The following is a 17,588-nucleotide window of genomic DNA, read 5'->3' on the forward strand; positions in this document are numbered from 1 at the left end:
GGGGGGGGGGTTCCAGGGGATCCAAGATCAGAAATCAATTCCCCAGACCTCCCGAGTTGATTTCATCAATCCGTGTGGTGCAACTAGAAGACAACATAGCGCAGGCCGGCCTGGACCGGCGCCAGGCGACTGGCTAATGTCTGTCTCATTTAAATGGAGCACGCGTTGCAGCGCTTCACACCAGATCATCAGTCGTTTGCTTCAACACGAGCGTTTCCTCAAACTTAAAATCACATCTTTTCAGGGAAGTAAGGATGATTCACGACAAATTCTAACTTGTATCTAAAAATGTGCAACAGAAGATGTTCTTTATGATTAAAGTATGTTCCTCTTAATTTAATCGTCAAATATTAAATGTCATTTCATTTTCTTTCGTTTAGTCAAATTCGATATATGTTCATGTTTTTACCTGTTTATTGTGTTAGGCCTATTTATTTACATACATTTGTGTTTACCTTATTTCCAGTGGCGCCACAACTTTATTGTTCAAAAATAGTTTCTATAATTACACTGTGAAACGCAGTTATATGGTAAATATATCATTATTATCGTTATATTTTTGCTAATTTTATGAATAAAATGTGATGAATGTGACAATAATACATTCTATCACAATGAATACATATTACTTTAATTATATATTTTAAATTTATTGTAATACATTACTTTTATTTTATTTCTTAATTTATAAATCTTTAAAATAAAATGCTGAACACAACAAAACAAAAGGATTATTTATGATTATATGCGTGACATAAATTAAATGTATTTTATTTTATTGTATTACGATTTCATGTATTTCCTTTGTATTGATTTGATTTGAAGTGATGCCACAGTTTAGGGAAGACAATTGAAAGCCAGCTTCTGGTTTCATGAGAGCCTTGTTTGCATATTTGCAACCGTTGCGCACCGCCGTCTATGTTCCGCATGACAACCAACCCAAACTCGGTCTGTGCGTCCATCATCTCCCATGTCAGGCATTTATTTCCTGTTGTGGAGAACAAAGGCAAGGCAAATGTCAGTTGCCTGAAGAGGCGGTGTTAAAAAAAAAAAAAAAAAAGAGCCTCTTTAATTGAGAGCAACTCAACCTGCGTCTCTCGCGCATAAGGTGTGATTGCAGCAAATAATGAATCATTGCATCCGTGTTGTGGAGGTGTCGGTGGGGTTGCAATGCATCCAGGCTGATACTATAATCATCCGCAAATAGGGGCCACCGTGCGCCACATAAATGCACCTTCTGTGGGAAAAGAATCAAATAAAAATCCCACCGTGCGTTGCCAGTACCTTGCACAACTGATATGATCATGGAAATAAATTAGCATAATCTGATGTGGCAATATAAAGAATGAGGGTCTCCTCTCCAATAAACACCTTACATCTTCGAGTCTGATTCCATTGTCTAAATACTCGTGTAGGAGAATAACCTTGTAACACCAAAATACAACTTTTTAAACATTTAAAAAAAGGCATTTGAAAAAAAAATAAAGGCCTCCTTTCCAATAAACTTTTCAACGACCACTACTATGCCTGGTTACCTAGTATGAATATTTTTGTGAGTGATCTGGGTAAATGGTATATACCAGTATGCTTGTATAAGAATCAAATTTAAAATGAGGACCTCCTTTCTAATAAATGCCTAATATCCCTCTAATATACTTTTACCTTGTGCAAACCGTTTATTTTATTGTACAATTAAATTAGACAGTACACAAATTCTAGACCGTAGATCAAAACGAGAGCCTCCTCCGCAAAAAATCCCTTTCCAACCTAAAAAAAATATACTGACATAAGAATGCAATAAAAAATGAGGGTTGCTTTGCACAATGTATTTACGGTACAGGTAAATTATGCAAGATACTGATAAAAGACTTTATAAAAAATGAGAACGCCCTCGCAAATAAACATCTTCCCTATCTCGAATACAACTAATTGCTTGTACAAATATTTTTGGGGGCTGTACCGTTACATTTTGAAAATAAATTGTGAGAATATACTTAAAAATGACCGCCTCCTCTCGAATAACTGCCTGGTGCGAAAATCTCTTCAGGCTGCTTTCCGTCACTGTTTTGATCAGGCATTCATTCGATAGCTCACCGAACAATCGCACTTATCGCCTTTGACGTCATCGCCGAAGTCCATTTCATAATGTGCTGATTTTATGGAGGGGGGGAATCCATGAGATGAATCGTTTCCATTCTGTGTGTGCAAAAAGTCGCCTTTGAAGATGAGCAAAGGAGACGCCAAAACGTACAGACAGTCGCCCCATTTGAATGAACAGCATGTTCTCAAACAATTAGCATTCAATGCTCGAATATCGCCATTGGCATTTTTAAATCTTTAATGGCTCTTAATTTTTCATCTTGTCTTGCAAATGTTCCGGTTTGTTCCCCCGCTTTACCTGCGCCAGCATTGTTGTTGGCGGATTAAAGCGGGGCGTAATGGCCGCTCGCCGGCGTTAACGAGCGGCAGAGGCTCGCGCCGGATAGTTATGCCAGCGGTAAATAGCCGGTTCGTCCGCTGGCTGCCGCATAGCAACGCCGTGGCGTTTTTCACCTGAGTGCTTTTTATGTGACGGGAATGTCAGCATGGAAGAAAATCCATCACGGCCATTAAAGACTCCCACCGAGAGCCGCGTTGTGGCGCAACGCTTGCTTTTGTCTTCTGAGTGGCCTTTGCTTCATTTCCAGCTTTAGGAACTGCATTTGTTGTTTTTGTATTTAATGCAGAGGCAAGTGTGTACAGTGAACCTGCTGTGGCATGTTAGACTGCCCCCGGTGGCCATGGTGGTCACACCGGAAGGAGCAGCACAATGAATTGAATCAATCATGATGCACAAACATTTTAACTCTTCACAATCTACTCGATGTTTTTATGAAGTATGTTATTATATAGTGCTAGGTTTTTGTTTTTTTCTCGAAACTTTATATTGTCTGAATTCAGTGTTCACTGGTGTTACTACTGGAAAAAGATTCATGAAAAATTTCTTTCGAATGATAACCTGAAATTCAAATCACTTGCAGGCCATGGTGGAGACGGTGAACAATCTGCTCCAGCCGCAGACTCAGGCGGCGTGGCGCGAACTGAGCACGGGCGAGCAGCTGCGGGCGGCCACCACACTACTGGACACGGTCGAGCAGGGAGCCTTTATACTAGCAGACAACCTGCTCAAGACCGACGTCGTGCAGGAGAACACCGACAACATACGTGAGTATATTAGTCTGCAGGCGCCAAAATCAACACCTCTCTCCAATAGTCACCTCGAATGATCATTATTGGTGATAAATTGTACCGACAAAATGTTTTCTCAAATAGTTGATGCCGTGCCCCAATTGGTCTCCTGTTGCATCCGCCCTCAAATATAAACCTTCCATGATCATTTTGGGGGTTAACAAAGCCCAATATATTTCTTCAAATAATTTTGACAGTGCTCCAATTTCAGTGCGTCAACCACTGAAGACAAATAACCCCCCCCCACCATTTTTAGTGACAATAACATGAATACAGTATACCATATTTCTTTAAATAATAGAACCCACTTCCCCAAATAATCATACACTGAAACCCAATATTTACCTCCCTCAAGTCGACATTACCTTCCTTATTTGTGATGACAAGCAATTTACTGTATTATGTAGACTAGTGGACATCCCTTTCATAGATGCCTTGCCCAATTAGTCGCTAAGTTCATCTGCCTCAAATCAACACCTCAAAGTTTCAATAGCGTGATAATGACTGATATGACCTATTTCCTCAAATACTTGGCACAAATTATTCACCTGATGTATCAATCCACCAATGAAAAAGAAATGACTTCCTCAAATAGACGCCTGCCATTGTCATGGCTGTGATTTTGAGTGCCGCTACACACTGAAAATAGTTCCTCAAATATTCAACGCTCCAATTACTCACCTGGTGTTCCTTCCATTTCCACTCCAGCCAAATAAACGTCTCTCTCCAATAGAATATTTCTCACAATGAGTCATTATTTCCATGGTGGAAAAAATAAAAGTTTCAACCTAGAACTGACGACCGAAGGGAAATAGCATCAACCCCATGTCTGAGTTTTAAGCCCCCCGCTACCATGGCAGCCTAAAAATATAAAATATAGGTCTTGTGGCTCATAAGGAAGCGACAGCGAGGCGAATTAATAGAATGGATTTTATTATATCCGCCGCACAATTCATCGAGGTATTAGGGCGAATCCAGGCTTGTTCGGAAGGTGAACGAGACGTCAGCTGCTCAACCCATGGGAGACTTTACAGCTCGCGCCGGTACGCTTGTTAATTACGCGCCGGCGACATGTTTACTAGGCCTCGCCTCTCTTGTTTGCGCTGTACCGCGCCTTCTATAACCAGAATAAGGTGGCCCATTTAAGCATCTGTGATTACTGCGACTCATTATCGATCCCCCCCTTTTTTTTTTTTTTTTTTTTAAGAAAAGGCCGTCCTTGTCTCCTTCTGGGTGCACACATCTCGCCCACAGATTCCGGCAGATTAGCATGTTAGCCTAAAGCATTTTTACGCAATCACAAGAGGGCTGGTGGTGAATAGAAATAAGACCAAAATTCTAAAAATGAAGGCACGGATTCAAGGGAACTGTTAATCTACCTCTGTGTCCTATTTTACAGTAAATAACACTCCCAAGTAGACGCCATGCCCCAATTAATCATTCATTGCGTCATCATCTGTAACTAACTAACCACCTACCATTTTAATTATCAGTGATAGAGTATTTTCTCAAATAACGCCATACTCCAATTTGCGTTTTGGTGCATCATTCATTGAACCCAAATAAACACCTCTCTAACTGTAAGGCACTCGGTGCATCATCCCCTGAAAAAAAATTGATGCCATAACCCAATATGGCATTTGGTGCACCATCGCCTGGAAAAAATAAACGTCTCTCTGAATTTGATGCTTCCCGTTGTCCATATTGTTTTGTTTTGTTTTTTTGTTTGTTTGTTTTTTTGATGACAGTCATTATACAGCATTTCCTCAAATAAGAAACCTTGTCCCAATTAATCACTAGATGTGTAATCCACTGAGTCCAAATTAACACCTGCCATTGTTATCTTTCATGGTAATGACGCCCAGTAAATGCCACTGCCTCCCAATCAGTCCCCCGGTGTGGGATGATCCACTTCATCAAGTACATTTCGAGACTCCTCCATGAATAATTCCTGTTTATAATTACATCTTATATGTATATTACAGTATTTTGATGCCATCCCCCAAGTAGCCAATAAGTGTATCATCCACTGAAGCCAAATAAACGCCTCCCTCAAGTAGAAACATCCCATTAACATGATCGGTAGTCATGATGACCAACATTCTCCATTTCCTCAAATAATTGAGGCTTAATTGTGTATACAGAGTTGGAGGTTGCACGGATGAGCACCGACGGGAATTTGCCTGACCTGAAATTCCCCCAAACGGGCGGACAGGGCAGCTCCATCCACCTATCGGCTAACACACTGAAGCAACATGGAAGAAACGGCAAGTACCTTTCGGCCAGTTGTATCCTGTTTGATTGTTTTCTGCCCAATCAAGTTGTATCGCGCGCTACTGTATTGTACTGAATCCTAACGAATGAAACAAACGACTTTGAACTGTTGTCACTTGGGGATGTTGATAGCTTTCAGCAGATATTGTCATAGAAATTATAGCCAATATTGGCGCCCTGAAGAATATGACCCAAGGGTAGCGTGCAGGCTGAACAAAAGAGGTTCAAGGACTGACCCTTGAGGGACCCCACATTCTATTCGAGTTGCGGACTGGACCCCATGGCCTGATTGCCAGACAAATGAAAGGCAAATATACACCGGAAAAAAACCCCATTTACACTCATATTCACAAACGCTTGGGCAACTATGTACCTGGATATACAGTGAATAGCGCAGCACGTAACTGCGCTGCAGGCCTTCCTTTTAGCCACCTTCTCGTGCAATAATTAGACTTGAACATACACGGAGTCACAGAAATTGACTCGTACAGTACACCTGCCGCTAATGGTGTGCAAATAAGGTGCTTACATACAGCAAGAACTTGCCACTTTTAGAATGCATTCAATGCAAATGCAGTCGCCACTCAGCGGGATGAGAAAAAAGCCGGCGTCCGTAGCCGGCGTTCTCGCAGGACGGCGCGATACATTTCCTGCCGACATCCCGTGTTATATGACCCAAATTGTTTTCCTTTCATCTCGCTGAGCGATCGAAGTCACGGCGGGGGGTAACTTTGCCATTGAAAGTGAGACGAGGGAGGAGGTGGGGAGTGAATATGAATGAGTGCGGGAGGAGATGATCAACAAGGAAAATGGCTCTCTTTGTCATCAGAGCCAGTGTATGAGTGGTCGCCGCAACGTGCAATTTAAAGTAATTGTTTGTTGTTGCGGCTATGCTTTTCCATTTTTCGATGTCACCACACAGAATTGCCTCCGTGAACCGTACATCTCTTTGGATTCTGGTGTTAACAACGCTTCCTTTCAGGGATACGAACGGGAATCAAAATGAGCTCATGGTTGACGCTAGCTGTTGACAAGTGATTCTAATTCAAATTTGCAAATGGTGGTCTGCAGGGTTAAAATTGAATTGTTTTTGTCATACGCTTTGATCTGGCTTCATGTCTAACTCATTCACTGCCATTGAAGAAATGACTCATGCGTACACACTCATAATCACAGAAAGTCAACCGCTTTTATAATGTTGGCTGTTGACAGAAGTTTTTTTCTTCCAAATGCATACGCTGCACCCTTTACAGGAGCTTAGTCTGGGGTTGCTTTTTTTCGCTCCACCTCCATTATGCGTTGTTTTGTTTGTTTGGTGATCCGGCCGACGCCTGTTCTGTAACCTCCTGTTGGTCATTATCTTTTGGACGATTTTGTCCGTTCCGTTTTGCTGCACCCTGTAGTACAATGACAATAAAGCTATTTCTGATTTTGATGTATACGTCAAGGATATTTTTCAATGGGGAGGCATTCAGGAAGGTTGCACCCAGTTTGTTTGTGAATATTAAGTTATTAAGCTACTGCGAAGACTAACGGAACACTTCGGATGGCGGCGTTGAAGTTTTAGGAATGGCTGCTTTAGACCAAGCATTCCCAAAGTGTGGTTTGTGCGCACCTCTCAGGGGGTGTGAGATGAAAAGTAAACTTTGTTCTTAGGTGCAATTGTTCTCGGCCCCCTCACAGGTGAGATTCAAGCATTCCCAAAGTGTGGGTTGTGCGCACCTCTGGGGGTGGTGTGAGATGAAAAGTAAACTTTGTTCTGAGGTGCAATTGTTCTCGGCCCCCTCACAGGTGAGATCCGCATTGCTTTCGTGCTGTACAAGCACATCGGCATGTACTTGTCCACGGAGAACGCCAGCATGAAGTTGGGCAGCGATGCCATGGCAACCAATTATTCCGTCATCGTCAACTCGCCGGTGATCACGGCCGCCATCAACAAGGACGCCAATAAAGTCTACCTCTCCGACCCGGTCATCTTTACCATCAGACACCGACAGGTATGTAAATGCACGGCACGTGACAAAAGAGAACGGAATCGCTTTTCAAGTATGTTTTTGTTTTTGTTTTTGTTTTTTAAATTATTCATTAAATGCGAAATGCATTTGTCAAAAAAAAATTGTAATTATGAAAACAGAGTTTGGAAGTTTGAAATTAAATCAGGGGTGTTTATTCAAATTAAAAACAAAACAGAATAAAACAAGTTATGTTACTTTATTTACCATGTGATTTCTATGCAAATATTATTTTATGTCGTGGAATTTGTTGATTTTTAATACAGTGTAGGAAAATTAAAGTTACTGTTCTAAAAGACATTCAAACTATGTTTTATTTATTTATTTTAAAGTACATACAGTATACAAAAATATTTAGTTGAAACAAATAATTTTGAAATCATTTACCTCTGTTTTGCAATTCAAAATTATATTCATTTATTCAATGTTAAAAAATGAATACACGAAACAAGTCGGTGTCTCAAAATGACGTCGGTTGGGCTCATCACCGGAATGTTAAGCAGTGCGGCATCAAAATGAGATGTCATCCTCAAATGTGCGCTCTGCCTCCCGCAGCAATCCGAGGAGAACTTTAACCCAAACTGTTCATTCTGGAGCTACTCCAAGCGCACAATGACCGGCTACTGGTCCACGCAGGACTGCCGCTTGCTGGGCAACAACAGGACGCACACCACCTGCTCCTGCACCCACCTCACCAACTTCGCCGTCCTCATGGCCCACGTGGACGTCAAGGTAGGAAACTGCCATCCGACAGCCTGAGCGTTGCTCGCGCCAGCGTTGCCACAGTCACCTTGAAAAAGTAATTAACTCCCTTTATTGATTCGTTGACTTTAAACATAACTTGGGGACTGATTTCTTGATTTTAATAGGAACGAAGTTACTTGCCTCAGACGCCGACAACGCCGCTTAACATAGAAATGAAAATTTTATTTTTTGTTTCCTCTTAGTTTTGTTGTATGTGCAAGCTATATCAATTTAGCAGACCGTGGCATTTCAAAATGCACGGTTGTTGTTGTCCTCTCTGAAGAAAGACATTCTGTTCTGTACATCTCGCCAAATTGGTCATAAAATGACAGCTTAAGTCTGCGAATAGTAACTTTAATCGGACTTTTGATGATATATAATCAGATCACGAGTCACTCAAAATGGCAGCCATTGTAAAGTAACGCGTCACTCGGTAACATGTCACCGGCGTCACTTGGTCGTTCATTGCATCAGATCACACTCTCGCCTTGTTTATTTCTCAGAAAAACAGAATGGGCAGCCAAACCGCCTATACTGGTCCTCATTGTAACCATAATTGAGGGAGGCACTTGCGGACCAAAGCATTCTGCGTGCAATGTGCGGCGTGATGAAAAGGAAGTCATCTTGTATAGCTCGACGGCTCTCTCTCAACATGAAGTCAATCCAATTGGCAAAGCGTAAATCTGCCTGCGCGGAATTGAAATACAGCCAGGAGTCGTGTGACTCGGGCCACCGATTTATGACGGGCGGAACAGCTGTCGGGATGGCATCCGTGTACCGTACCGACATTGCGCACCTTTTGCCGTCCTCGCCCTCTTGTCATCGCCGCCTCCGATGTACGCGCAAACAAAGGCAACCTTGACTGTCCTTTGGCGTCGCCGTCTCGCTCCGACGCCGCCGCGGTGGAGGTTCTCCCGGCGACGACAGTGATGGATGCTCCCCAAATATCACCCTCTCCATCATCCGCTGGGATGTGCCACTGATTTAGACTTACTGGTTCGTCGAGAACAGTTGCAGTTTAGCGGCAGTTCCGTGCCTTCCCCCTGGGGCTTATCCTACCTACTTGAGAGTCAATTTCAAAGAGCCGTCATCAAAAAATGGTCACAAATGGCGCATTTGAATTTCAAAAGCGGCCATATTAGAGGGGCTTTAAAAAGAAGGTTGTTCAAAGCGGCGCCGAGTGAAGAAAAGGAACCGTCCTCCTGCGTCTTGTTGTTTGACATTGATCCCGTATTTCCTATCAACTCGCGGCCAGGTGCATCAGCTGCTGAAAACTAAACCCCTCCCTCATGTAGACACACTCATGGTTGCTTCTAATTAGAATAAAAGGGACCCTATTTACTCTAATATGTAGATGCCATGCACCAATGAGTCAGCGGCAGCTTCAGCAAATGAAATATGAATTAGAATTTTTACATTATTGTGTCTAATGGGAGCCAAGAAAGCATATTTCTTCTGAATACACAGCCATTTCCACAAATACAGTATTTAAATTGCGGATATTTGGGGTGGGGTGGGGGGGCTGTTCAAAGCAGTGCCTGGCAAAAAAAGGAAACGGCTTGTTGTTTGACATTCACCCGATGCCCGCGGACCAGTCGAGACACGCAAAATGTTAAAAAGCTCTCAATCCCACGGCCAAATGTGATTATTTATCACCAATTTCAAACATCTCGTCGCGCTTATGTCTCGAGGCTCGGCAACAGGACGTCTCAAGGTTATCGGCGGCGGCGTCACATCAAAAGCCCTCTTCTACTCCGAAACCCAATCGTTCCAAAAGGAATATACATTTAATCTGGAAGACACAGTCATATTTACCGGGGATTTGTTTACGCAGCCATCAGGGATACGATTACAACAATCGAGTAGAACTGGGACGTGCGATCGGACAAAAGTTTCTTTTTGAAGGACATCTTAAAACAGCTACTTCAAACTAAAATGGCTTTCTGTGCCTTTGTGGTCACGACTTCTGAAGGCTTTTTGTGTCTCTATTCATGACAACCAAATTTCATGTTGCGAAGACAAACTGGCTTTGCGGGCTGATTATTTATTTATTTATTTGGGGGGGGGGGTGTCGCTTTTTTCCAGATGGTGCTACTTAGCCAAAATGGTGATTTCAAAACAAAATGGCTAACTTCCTTTGTATTTTTCAAATTATTTTTTTATTTTATTTTAATTTTTTTGGGGTGGTTGAGGCTCTACTCAAAATAGACATTCCAACCAAACTCTTGTTGCAAAGTCTAACCGACTTTGCAGGCAGGTTTTTTTTTTTTTCCATTCCAGGAAAGCATCCTATTAAAATGGCAGATACACCAACAAACACATACCGACTGAATTCCGAATGAATGTTGCTTAGTCTTGTATGCGCCGTGTACATTTCCCAAAGTAGCTTGGGGCGGGCTGTGTCACAGTGAGTGAATGCCAGAAAATGACAGCCGCCTGCTTTCAAGACACCTCTATGGACTGCCATCATGGAGGCTTTTTTTTTTTTTTTTTTTTTTTTTGTGTGAGGTGAGGTGCAGATTGCATCATTTGGCACCCCGCCTTGAGCTGAGCCCCCGCCCCAACCCCCGCTCCCTCCCAGCAGAGTCATCGTGGCTCGCGGCCATCATCCACCTCCAAGAATAAAGAAATCGTTTCACAGTAAATCCATCACCGAGGTGTAGATACACTCGCTGCCCTTCACTGTGTTTCTGCAGCAGCCTTCCTCCCGTGCATTCTTCTTTTTTTTTCTTTTTTCTTTCATTCAATTGAAGGTGAGAGTGTGATGGATAGAGCTTGTTCAGCTCGCTAGGCCCGTCGACCTCGGGGTCCTCGCTCTCACAATGCTATGAAGCAAGTGACGCCCGACGCATCAGCCTTGCACCTGCTGAGCGCGGCGGCGCAAACGGCTTTTCGCTGCAAGCCAGTGTTTTAGTGCGAGGCATCAAACTTGCCGTGATAGTCTAGTATACGTGATCAACAAAATCTAGTAGTAGTTTGCTCTTGTACTGGTCTCTTTTGAAGACATTTTTTTTTTCCTCCTTAAATCACTGCCCAGCAGCCTGAAAAAGAGGACTCGCCCTCTGGGAAATTAAAGCACCTCAAAAGCTGACCGGAGTATTTGGGGGCAGTAATTATGTGGAGTTAATAAATCAAGATGTCACTACTTTAAGCTTCATACACGGGAAAAACCTTTTTCAAAAAATATTTTGGCATCTGTCTTTCCCATTAACATCATGATAGCAAGTCGTCAGGTAATGATATGATAGCGCATCCAGATGGGAAATCCTCAGGCAATCTGTGCCTCGCTTTTAAAAATATTTTTTGCCAGGATTTATGCACGGAAACATATATTAGAATCATCTGCCTCTGCGCCAGAATTTATCGGGGGACTTTTTCATTTCACATCTTTGCAAGTTGAGTTAATAAAGAGATAAACAACTTTTCTGACACTGTTGGATCATTAATCACACACCAGGTCGAATCGCCCGAGGAACATTATTGCTCTTCGTGAGAAACACGGTAACGGGAAGTGGATTGATGGGGTTTTTTTCCCTCCGTAACAGAACACAGACCCGGTTCACGACATACTTCTGGATGTCATCACTTGGGTGGGCATCCTCCTTTCGCTGGTGTGCCTGCTGGTCAGCCTCTTCACCTTCTGCTTCTTCCGCGGCCTCCAGAGCGACCGCAACACCATCCACAAGAACTTGTGCATCTGCCTTTTCATCGCAGAGTCCCTGTTCCTCGTCGGGATCAATCGGGCTGACCAGCCGGTAAGACTCCAACGTCACTTCAAATAGCTAACTGTTTGTAAAAATACATTTCAAATCTATAGTAGGTAAATATTTCATTCATCCTGTGAGAGAAATTAAAATGAATTAAATTGCATTCAGCAATAGTAATTGTTATGGCATGTGAAATGCCATCCAGCCATCCATTTTCCCATCCGCTTATCCTAAGGGTCGCAGGGGGGTGCTGGAGCCTATCCCAGCCATCTTCGGGCAGTAGGCGGGGGACACCCTGAACCGGTGGCCAACCAATCGTAGGGCACACAGAGACGAAGAACTATCCACGCTCACACTCACACCGAGGGACAATTTTGAGTGTTCAATCAGCCTCCCATGCATGATTTTGGAATGTGGGAGGAAACCGGAGTACCCAGAGAAAACCCACACAGGCCCGGGAGAACATGCAAACTCCACACAGGGAGGCCGGAGCTGGAATTGAACCCGGTGCTTCTGCGCTGTGAGGTCGACGCGCTCACCACTGGATCGTGCATGTGAAATGATGATTCCAGATATATTTTAAATAAAATAAGGATAATAGTAATAGTAAAAATAATGTTTTTACTGTTTAACTTTGTAATAATATTCCCAATGTCAGTGTTGGCTCAACAACCATTTTTTGGATTTTTTTTTTTTTTTTTTTGCATGCAACCACTTTCAAAACCGTTTCGAAAAGTAAAAAGTGCTTTGATAAGATTTTTTTTTTTTTTTTGTAAAAATACAAAGAATATTTTTGGGTGTTAATAGCTAGCCTTTTGCAACATTTCTGTCTGGCTTTGAATGCCTTCAGGAAGTATCCTCTGCATTCAAGGTAATGCTTTTTTTTTTTGCTTTCCATAAGATTTTATGGGTGCGATTCATGGCTCTCTCACGGTACACAATTAATGTCCACTCAAGCCTTAGCACATTTAATTGAATCAATTTCAGGGACAAAATAAGCTAGTAATGTTCAACTGCGCACATAATTAGTCAACGCTGTGTGTGCGCTATATAACGTGAGAGAAGGGGCGCCGATTAAAGCATTCCACCTGAACACAGTGGCAGCTTGTGCATTTGTTACCTGCATCTTTAGTAGGGAATTCATGCCACCATTATTCCACCGCAATGATACAAAAGCGATGCAAAAACATACACGGAACAACAGGAAATTGTGCCACGTTGGTCATCTGGAGCACTTCGCAAATCAGCATTTATCGAATCGCGTGACCAAAACACGCACACACACACAAAAAAAAAAGTGACCTTCCCCCTGCACACCCTTCAGATCGCATGCGCCGTCTTCGCCGCCTTGCTGCACTTCTTCTTCCTGGCGGCTTTCACTTGGATGTTCCTGGAGGGGGTGCAGCTCTACATCTTGCTGGTGGAGGTGTTCGAGAGCGAGCACTCGCGTCGACGCTACTTCTATCTGGTGGGCTACGGGGTGCCGGCCCTCGTTGTGGCCGTCTCGGCGGCGGTGGACTACCGCAGTTACGGCACGGACAGAGCGTGAGTACCAGTTTCGAACGTGTCAAACGGATACTTGGCTCACATTGGCTGACAAAATACCCAATTTCCTCTGTTATTAACCTAATACGTCCAATTTACAGTAATAGATACCGCATGCCAGTTAGTTCACGGGTGCGGTCTTCATTCAAGAAAAATAAAGGCCTCCTATGTCTTACCAAAAATGATGCAAACCAATGCAGCCTCTTTTTTCTCGGAAACGCTCTGCCCCATTTAGTCGGTATATTATCTATTTCAGACAAATAAATGCCTCCTCCTATTGACTGTAATAAAAGTATGTTGCGTTCAGGAAACTCGGAGCTGCGATTAGCAGGCAATAGTGTACTTTTACATATCGTATCTTGAAATTTCTTTCGTAACAAGAGGCATTATTTTCCTGTTGAGGCATTTCGTGACTTGAAAATTTCATATGAAGAAACGTTCGTAAGTAGAGGTCCCACTGCACATTATTTCCTCAAATAATAGACACCTTGTTCCATTTATTTAACACAAACGAATACCCCCTCAAATGGACGACTCCCTCGTCCGTTGTAATGAGGACGAATGTTACCCAAATTAATCAGTTTCATCTTCAACATAGCAAAATAAGCACCTCCCTTGATATATCACTTAAAAATTAGAACAAACATACCACAGTTCCTCAAATAATCGTCACCATATCCCAATGAGGCTCCAGGTGTGTTATCCATTTCAAAGAAATAAATGCCTCTCTCAAATAGACACCTCCCTTATCTTTTGTACCCTATTTCCTCTAACTAACCACATGGGGACATTATTTCCCAGGTACATCATCTATGTAGCACAAAAAAAAAAAAAAAAAACTCCCTCAAATAGACTCCTCCTGTTATTACTTATACATACCAACATACCCGAGTTCTCGTGATAAGTGGCATGCAGTTAGCGACCTGCTAATGGCACACACAAGCTGGTACGTTTCGAGACTGGCAGAGCCTCAGTTGGTGGTGATGGATGGCAGCGATTGCTTGCCACACTCGCGTGAATAATTAACGCCCGCCACCGGTGGAACAATTACACCGGGCTGTTGAAGGATGAGGGGAGGTTTTGAATGACTTGTTACCTTCAATAAAGAATAGGCTTTGTGTTCTCCATTCAGATTGCTGCTTAGAAACTCCTGAGTAAAAAGCCGCCGGGCGAAAGCAGGCCCACGTTGTTCCCCCCCGCCCGTTTCCTCAAGGGACGCGCGTTGGAAGACGTAGCGCAGGGCCTTAGAAACTTAGGAGAGAAACTTGATGCTCTCCGAAAGCCAAAGACAAACCAGTGGAGGCTGAAGAAGATGACATGCCTGAAGCTTCTGCCACCCACCAAGTCGTTAAATCTGTCTGTGATCTGAGGAAGGAGGGAAAAAAAACGAACAACACAACCTTCCGAGAGATATATAACGGAGGTGCACGTGGCGGCGCGCTTTGAAGAGCTGCCAAGCGCGTCTTTTTGTTTGCGCCTTTTCCTCTTCGTTACGCCGTCCATGTGTGTTTTTCTCTGGGCCCTCGTCCCAGGGAAGAGGCATCAAGCCCTGTCACTTCTGATAAAGTAGTCGCTCTCCTTTCAAAGCGCCGCCGCGCCTTTAGGAGACAAAATGCGTAAACACGTTGTTTGCATGACTCTCAAATCCGTCGGCGGTGGAAATCAGTTCCGCCACCTGCGTGGGAACCGAGCCAAAGCAAGAGTCGAGGGTCTATTTCCTCGACTCACAGTCCAGTTAGGAATCCTGCATTTGAGGTGTTTTCGGTGCCTGAATGGGTTTTCTCTCTGTCCGATTTTGATCGCATCTGACTGCGGACTAGTCGGTCACAGTGATCTTCACTGTCAGTTACAACAACTACCAGCACGCCTAAGTTTGATTTCCAGACAAGTCCCTTGACCAAAGACAGAAGCGTTGCCAACTTCCTGTCTGGGTTAATTTGCCTTAAAGCACTTCCATCCATCCCTTTTCTGATCCGCTTTATCCTCACAAGTGTCAGGGGGGTGTGTGTGTGTGTGGGGGGGGGGGTTGCTTGTTCAGTTAGCGACCTGCTAATGGCACACACAAGCTGGTACGTTTCGAGACTGGCAGAGCCTCAGTTGGTGGTGATGGATGGCAGCGATTGCTTGCCACACTCGCGTGAATAATTAACGCCCGCCACCGGTGGAACAATTACACCGGGCTGTTGAAGGATGAGGGGAGGTTTTGAATGACTTGTTACCTTCAATAAAGAATAGGCTTTGTGTTCTCCATTCAGATTGCTGCTTAGAAACTCCTGAGTAAAAAGCCGCCGGGCGAAAGCAGGCCCACGTTGTTCCCCCCCGCCCGTTTCCTCAAGGGACGCGCGTTGGAAGACGTAGCGCAGGGCCTTAGAAACTTAGGAGAGAAACTTGATGCTCTCCGAAAGCCAAAGACAAACCAGTGGAGGCTGAAGAAGATGACATGCCTGAAGCTTCTGCCACCCACCAAGTCGTTAAATCTGTCTGTGATCTGAGGAAGGAGGGAAAAAAAACGAACAACACAACCTTCCGAGAGATATATAACGGAGGTGCACGTGGCGGCGCGCTTTGAAGAGCTGCCAAGCGCGTCTTTTTGTTTGCGCCTTTTCCTCTTCGTTACGCCGTCCATGTGTGTTTTTCTCTGGGCCCTCGTCCCAGGGAAGAGGCATCAAGCCCTGTCACTTCTGATAAAGTAGTCGCTCTCCTTTCAAAGCGCCGCCGCGCCTTTAGGAGACAAAATGCGTAAACACGTTGTTTGCATGACTCTCAAATCCGTCGGCGGTGGAAATCAGTTCCGCCACCTGCGTGGGAACCGAGCCAAAGCAAGAGTCGAGGGTCTATTTCCTCGACTCACAGTCCAGTTAGGAATCCTGCATTTGAGGTGTTTTCGGTGCCTGAATGGGTTTTCTCTCTGTCCGATTTTGATCGCATCTGACTGCGGACTAGTCGGTCACAGTGATCTTCACTGTCAGTTACAACAACTACCAGCACGCCTAAGTTTGATTTCCAGACAAGTCCCTTGACCAAAGACAGAAGCGTTGCCAACTTCCTGTCTGGGTTAATTTGCCTTAAAGCACTTCCATCCATCCCTTTTCTGATCCGCTTTATCCTCACAAGTGTCAGGGGGGTGTGTGTGTGTGTGTGTGGGGGGGGGTGCTGTAGCCTCTCCCAGCTGTCTTCGGGCAGTAGGCGGGGGACACCCTGAACCGGTTGCCAGCCAATCGCAGGGCGCCTTAAGCCACTTGCCTTACGCTATCCTCATCTATCGTATGACAGTGAAAATAAATGGAAGTTTTGCTTTGGTTTGACAATGTAAACGTCCTGGTAGCATTCTGGGACCAAACATCTTTGAGATTTAGAGAAACCATTGCAGGAAGTTGAACGATCAGTTGTGCATGACAGAATGCTGATGATTCCCGTCGACGGTTTCCCAGCCATGACCTCGTCTAACTTGACACAGTCATGATTCACCATTGAACCGAATTCTTGTGTTGTTTGATTGAAATAGAAATTTTAAGATCATTTGTTACTGGCAAAATGCTCAGAAGTTGCTGACCTTGGACTGGTTCCTGTTAAGGAATCCATTTCCTGACTGTGATTTTTTTAGCCTCTCTCTGTTGTTGGTTCTGTTCAAACACTTGAAACAAAGAATGTAGAATGCTGTTGCAGGTATTTCCTGCTTACTGTGATTACAATCACCTTTAGTGCCCCTTGACCCCCACCTCGGGAGAGTCCCTGAAGGCCGTCAAGTTCCCCCGGGGAGGGACTCTTATCTCAAGACGTACGCACAGCGGGAGAGGTCTGGACTTTCCCAACATGCCAAGATCGGATTGCATCGATCTTTCTTTGTTTCCGGGATTTGCATGGAGGCGTAACTCCCCGCCTCTCATTATCATATTGTCTCTATCTATTCTCATGACTATTTTTTCTGTGCTTCCTGACGAAATCTGAAACTCTCAGGAGCCCAAATCGAGTCGTAAACTGCAGAAAAGAAAAATAAAACCTGCGAAGGTACTGTTCATCGTCTCCAGCCTGTATTTGGACAACTAACGTCCTCATCATCCGAAATTAACGAACACGC

At 44.0% G+C, this 17,588-nt stretch overlaps 1 protein-coding gene across 7 annotated transcripts in view; it reads left to right on the forward strand.

Moving 5' to 3' along the window:
• The window catches only part of LOC109520362 (adhesion G protein-coupled receptor L3), a 105,852-nt gene that overhangs the window by 66,345 nt on the left and 21,919 nt on the right, over positions 1 to 17,588 (forward strand). For all 7 annotated transcript variants that reach the window (XM_019877526.1, XM_019877527.1, XM_019877521.1 and 4 more), the window contains 6 exons: positions 3,021 to 3,204; positions 5,373 to 5,495; positions 7,294 to 7,499; positions 8,070 to 8,246; positions 11,804 to 12,013; positions 13,290 to 13,510. In XM_019877526.1, coding sequence (XP_019733085.1) covers positions 3,021 to 3,204; positions 5,373 to 5,495; positions 7,294 to 7,499; positions 8,070 to 8,246; positions 11,804 to 12,013; positions 13,290 to 13,510 — 1,121 coding nt within the window. The remainder of the gene's footprint in view (positions 1 to 3,020; positions 3,205 to 5,372; positions 5,496 to 7,293; positions 7,500 to 8,069; positions 8,247 to 11,803; positions 12,014 to 13,289; positions 13,511 to 17,588) is intronic.

The sequence above is a fragment of the Hippocampus comes genome, unplaced genomic scaffold (assembly GCF_001891065.2).
Source record: "Hippocampus comes isolate QL1 unplaced genomic scaffold, H_comes_QL1_v1.1 scaffold143, whole genome shotgun sequence".
Classification (NCBI taxonomy): domain Eukaryota; kingdom Metazoa; phylum Chordata; class Actinopteri; order Syngnathiformes; family Syngnathidae; genus Hippocampus; species Hippocampus comes.